Consider the following 6000-nt stretch of genomic DNA (forward strand, 5'->3'; position numbering starts at 1 on the left):
TTACATAGGTTGAATTATAATATGTTTGTTTGTGCAGTGCTATACTACATATTAATCTTTATTGTTATTTTTTTTAATTTCTTCACAATGATTAGATGATATGCACAAACGTTCTCAGTCGTTTGTGTAAATTTTGATGGGCCTAAACTGATGCTGGGACGATGGGCTCCAACCTCAGTCGCCTTGCCTTATCATCGTCTACATCACAGAGCCACTGACGCAGCATCACAGGCAGCTACCATGGCTGCTTCTCTCCGCCACCTCTCCACCTCCGCCGCAGCACCCCACCACCGCCGCCCTAACTCCTTCCACCGCCTCGCCCTCGCCGCTCCACCGCCTCTCCGTTCCCGTCTCACCCGTACTTAATCATCCTTGTTAATTTCTTTCTGCTGCTCCCATCCCATCCCATCCCAACTTCTTCTTCTTCATTTTCTTTCTCAACTTTCAGGGGTGTATGCGCTATCCAGCAACGATATCAGGGCGGGCTCCAACGTCGAGGTGGACGGCGCTCCCTGGAAGGTTCTTGGTTCGTAACACAACCTCTTCTTCTTTTATTTTTTCTTTTCCCCACTGTACACATTGTATATACCTAAGTTGGGGTATGATATTTCACCTTTTTAGTTGGAACGTTTGGCCATTCGTCTTATTTAAAAAATTAATAAAATATAAAAAAAATAAGTTGTGCTTAAAGTTTTTTTTTATAATAAAGCAAGTCACAAGCAAAATAAATAATATTTTCATAATTTTTTAAATAAGACGAATGATCAAACATTGCAAATAAAAAAATTAAACATCTTATATTATGAAATGGAGGGAGTAGAAATCTGAATGTAATATAGCACTAGACTACTAGTGCCATTTGTTGCACATACCTCGTGAAGCGACCGTTTTCACTATTTCAAGCCAATGTGTACGTGCCCCCCCTCTCCTACTCAACTTTGGTGAGGTACATTACTATGTTCGTTCATTCTCAGAGGGGGGAAACTTCTGCCTTTGTTTCTCTATCACGTTCTAGGAATGAAAATCCTCTTTTATACAACTGTCAATCCATGTTGTCCTAAACCAATGTGCCACTGTACTGCACTGCAGTAATTTCAATGCCTTTTAGTGTGCACTTGAGAAAATTTGCTTCTGTTGATTTGATTTCCTCAATCTTTACATCCAGCTCGCTGCAATATGTGGATGTTGTTTTCTTTCTCAACTATTTCCCAATTCTCAAACAACTTGGCACTATGTTCCTTCGATTACTACAATGGAATGATAAAAGCATACTGAAGTACTTCTGAAATGAGCTTTACTGTTTTGTTTCTTATGCTTAATCAAAATAAATTTCATGTTTTTGACACAATTTTACGCAAACCTATATCTGTGAAAAATAAAAGGTTCAATTACTTGCCATCTATTGCTGATTTATTCCATTTTTGTTTAGATTAGATGGTTGATATAAGAAATATATCATAGAATCTTTTTCTCTCCATGCAACAACAGAATTCCTCCACGTCAAGCCTGGAAAAGGTGCTGCTTTTGTAAGAACAAAAATGCGCAATTATATCACCGGCAACACAGTTGACAAAACATTTCGAGCTGGAAGTACGGTAATTCAAACAGAAACTCACCTTTCTAAACCTGTAGAAATACCCATTTTCTGTCTATCAATACTTCATTTGCCTTAGCTAATCAAAAGGTAACTATACTTTGTAGAATTGATTATGTTTTTGTCTCCTGCAAGTTTCCTTTGCTAAGCAACTGATGTGATACTCATCCACTCCTTCAGTGTGTTCTAACAAATAACAGTTATTCTTCGTTTTTCTTTTAGATCCCAGAAGCATCCATTTCAAAGGAAACTAAGCAATTTACCTACAAGGATGGATCGCAGTTTGTGTTCATGGATCTGGTGCATGTTCAGCTTTATTCAAACATGTCATGAGAAAAGTAGTTGCTAGCTCTCTGTATGCTTCATATGCAATGGAAAACTTGTGTTTAAACTTTAAACAACCTGCTAACCTGATGAACTTATGGTACTTTAGAGATTAGAAGAATATGAATTAAACATGTGCTTTCTTCGGAAAAATGAATGGAACTCATGTTTATCCCTTTCCACTTTCCAGACTAGCTTTGAAGAAACTCGGTTAAATGAGTCAGATGTTGGTGACAGGCAGAAATGGTTGAAAGAGGGGATGGACTGCAATTTGCTATACTGGAATGGACGGGTATTTCCTGTTTTATTTTTACATAATCTTCAGTCCAAATCCAATCAATTAATAGGCTAGTTCATATTTTTACTATTTTGCTTCGAAATCTTGATAGCGTGCTGTTTGGCTATGTTATGCATTCTCGCACAGAACAGGGTATTGATCACTGACAGTACTATGCTATGCAGATCATCGACTTTGATCTCCCCATCACAGTTAGGCTGACTGTAACTGATACTGACCCAGGGCAAGGTGACAGTGCACAAGGTATAGCTGCGGATATCACTAGAAAAATTATCTTTTCTTATTAAAGCCGACACCATCAGAGACTAATAGTATCTTTTAACTGTATTTTGCAATTGCAGGAGGAACAAAGCCTGCAACCGTGGAAACAGGAGCTGTTGTCACGGTGCCCTCGTTTGTGAACGTAGGCGATGATATCCTGATTGATTCAAGAACAGGGCAATACATGAACAGAGCATAGAGGAGATGAGCGACTACCTCAACAGAGCAGTAGTTTTTGTTCACTCATTTTTTGGCCAATTCATTCACCCCTTGAGATTTACAGGCTTCACCGTATGCAACATTGTTCACAGGCATGTGAACCTTTGACTCTGACACCAAGAAGAAAATTGTGTCAAAATTCTTGTGCACGCGTCTAAAATTTCTGTACTACATATATGTACATCCTTTTATGAGAGCAGATGACTAATGAGCCAAATACATTCTAAGATTCATATCATGGCGTAAACATCGGAAGAACCACACTCAAGGCAGAGGGGCTGAATAACATCACAAGGAAGTTGGAGTTGAGCTACTATGTGATGTGATGTGATGTACACCCCGAAATTCCAAAATGGCATACATGGTGGTGTTTAGATTGAGAAAATTTTTGGGAGAAGTATTACGTCAAATGTTTAACCGGATGTCGGAAGGGGTTTTCAGACACGAATGAAAAAAACGAATTTCACGGCTAACCTATAAACCGCAAGACGAATCTTTTGAGCCTAATTAATCCGTCATTAGCACATGTTGGTTACTGAAGTACTTATGGCTAATCATGGACTAATTAGGCTCAAAAGATTCGTCTCAAGATTTCTTTCATAACTGTGTAATTAGTTTTTTTTATCTATGTTTAATGCTTTATTTAGGTGTTCAAAAATTCGATGTGATGTTTTTGGAAAAAAAAATTTGAAAACTACACAAGGCCTTTGGCGAGGAGGCAGAATGAGAAGCCAAGAAAAATCTCTGTAGCTCAGAGAACTCATTTGTGATCCTACCTACCTTGAGATATTTTACGTGCAATTGCAACGTGAAATTTCATAGAAATAAAAAGTTCCACACTGTAACACATGTAGCACCCTTAACTATTCACAGTGCAGGCGTTGCTGCTACACGATTCAATCCCATATATGTTTGTGATCGCAACTTGAAAAGAAATGTATGGCCTTTCCAATGAGTGGAGCTAGTTGAAACACATCATTCTCTCACCAAACCTCAAGAAGGCCCCTTTGCCAGCATTGGCAGGCTAGGGCAATGGCAGTTGTTCTGCCGTGGCGTTAAGGTTGGCTGCCGCAGCTTTGCAAATTGCAATGCAAGCCGGGCACCACCACGACCAAGTGACCAAGGTGAGTGATATTTGAATAAACCTAAATCTTTGCAGGATGACCAAGCACATTCAACAGTTCAATGGAGTTCAGAAATTGATTCTTCACAGTGATGCACTACATCAGCATCATTCTGTACATTACAGACGCATAAATATGCTTGCAAAGTTTAACAACACATCAGATAATAAATATCCCAACTGATAACTTACAGTGCAGGCAGAATATGTCCGGTCATGCGTGGACTCCTTCCATCATCCTCCATGTGCTGACGGTTGGAAAGGGAGATCAAATTCATGAAATATATCACTCCTAGCACTCACCGTCAGATGGCTCCAACATATATCCAACCATGTAAATTGATAACAATAGTGTGCATCCTGGCAAGTGACCTAATGCACAGTGCCATCAGATTTCTTGCTCAAAATTGTAGCAGACAGCATCCTTTAGTATATGAAATTGACCCTATATACAGTCCCGAATTTAAAGCTTTAGACACCACCCTCCGAATGATTGATAACAATTAATCATGAGTCCAGGAGGATCATTCAAAGTCCAGTAAGAAAAACACTGGAAATAATACAGCGGATGTGCCTATATCATCCGTGTTTCCTACTAAAATAGTATTACCACTTACAATTAGTAAAACAGTATTTGGTACTAATACTGGCATTTCATGTAATAATACTACTGGTTTCCTGATAGAAGAGAGGTAAAGCACGCAATGAAATAATCAAATAAATGAGTGAGGTATAGACATAGGATGGAAATTTCATCCGCCTAGACATACAAGGTTCAGACATCAAAACACATTTAGGCCTGCTAATGGGTTGGATGGAAATAGATTAAATGGGTTGGTTTTAATTTGGATTGTGTTTGGTTGGGTGCAAATGGATTGTAACTTCAAATGGTCTGAATTGGATTGGGTTATAGCGACAAATGGATTGGTATGGACTGGATTTGGTTAGGTTATTTTAGGTTCTAAATGGATTTAATCCGTGGAGGGTAATTGATCCTTTAATTGGATAGCTAATGGATAAGATAATAGATATACGTGGGGCCTACATGTAGAAATCGACCAAAATTTGCACAAAGTTACTTTTATACATAATAGATCATCCCATTAAATTACAGTCAAATTTGATAAACTTTTATAGTGTGAACGCGAGTTTTAAAATTTTAGGTCCGAGTTTATACATTTAAGCATCCATTTTACAAGAGTGGGTTAAATCCATTTTAACCAAATGGGTTGGTGCGGGTTGGGCTAAAATCAAAGTTGGATTGGTTTGGATTGGATTCAAATGAAGAATAATCGATGCGGGTTGGTTTGGTAGACTAATTAGCAAAGAAATAGATTAGAGCGGATTTGGATTGGATTACGATCCACTGGCAGGCTTAAACACATTACCTGCACTTCAGATTTCACATATATTTCTATCAACTTGTTGCAGCATGAGTAGTTACTTAATGAGACTGCAATTGATATGGTAAAATTCTATGGTGTTCTAGGAGTGTAATAACAAGAGTAGAAAACCTTGATCGAACACAATTGTAATATATAACCAAAAAAAAAACATCACAAGAATTATAGTAGCAGTAGTTTTCAGAGTTCTGCAAAAGGACAGAAAAGGCACAAGCGCCACTGCAAGCGGCTATATAATAGCAGATATTTTCAGATGATATGTAACACTGTAGTAGGCAATTTCTTTAAAAGAATAGACACCAGCATCAGCAAAGAAGCAACTTGCAAAATATAGGCATGGGCTTCCATGAATATTCACTATCAGTATAGCTAATTCAAAGCTAGACAACCATATTCACCATCTTAATGGGAAATGGTATCCTCTCCACATGGACATGCACATCAACCAGCAAGAGCAAGGAAAAATCACAATCAAATAGGAAAGCTCTTTCTTGGCAACTAATGCAGTGAAGAAAGTATAGAGTCAAATTTGTGGAAAGCACATATCCATATCATTCACCACAAACAACAGAGAAAGAAAAAAGGTAGCCAAATGAGGCATGCGCCAATTGGAGAATACAATTCAAGAGAGAGGATAGTGAGACTTGACCACCAACAAACAAAATTACAATACTAAGACATTCGCTACTTTCACTATGCAATAATGGGGAAAAAGAGAACATATTAAAACAGGAAGTGCACCAAGCAGCCCAGGGCATTCTTAGGATAAATGATGAGC

The 6000-nt window shown here is 38.2% G+C and overlaps 1 protein-coding gene across 1 annotated transcript; it reads left to right on the plus strand.

The window, feature by feature from the left end:
• The first annotated feature begins 146 nt into the window (after positions 1-146).
• On the plus strand, positions 147-3021 carry LOC102699631 (elongation factor P-like). Its single transcript, XM_006662612.3, has 7 exons — positions 147-358; positions 449-526; positions 1489-1595; positions 1817-1894; positions 2109-2210; positions 2381-2459; positions 2558-3021. The coding sequence occupies exons 1-7, from the start codon at positions 151-153 to the stop codon at positions 2674-2676; spliced, it is 771 nt and encodes a 256-aa protein (XP_006662675.2). The 5' UTR covers positions 147-150; the 3' UTR covers positions 2677-3021.
• Positions 3022-6000: the final 2979 nt, after the last annotated feature.

This window comes from Oryza brachyantha, chromosome 11 (genome assembly GCF_000231095.2).
Source record: "Oryza brachyantha chromosome 11, ObraRS2, whole genome shotgun sequence".
Taxonomy (NCBI): Eukaryota; Viridiplantae; Streptophyta; class Magnoliopsida; order Poales; family Poaceae; genus Oryza; species Oryza brachyantha.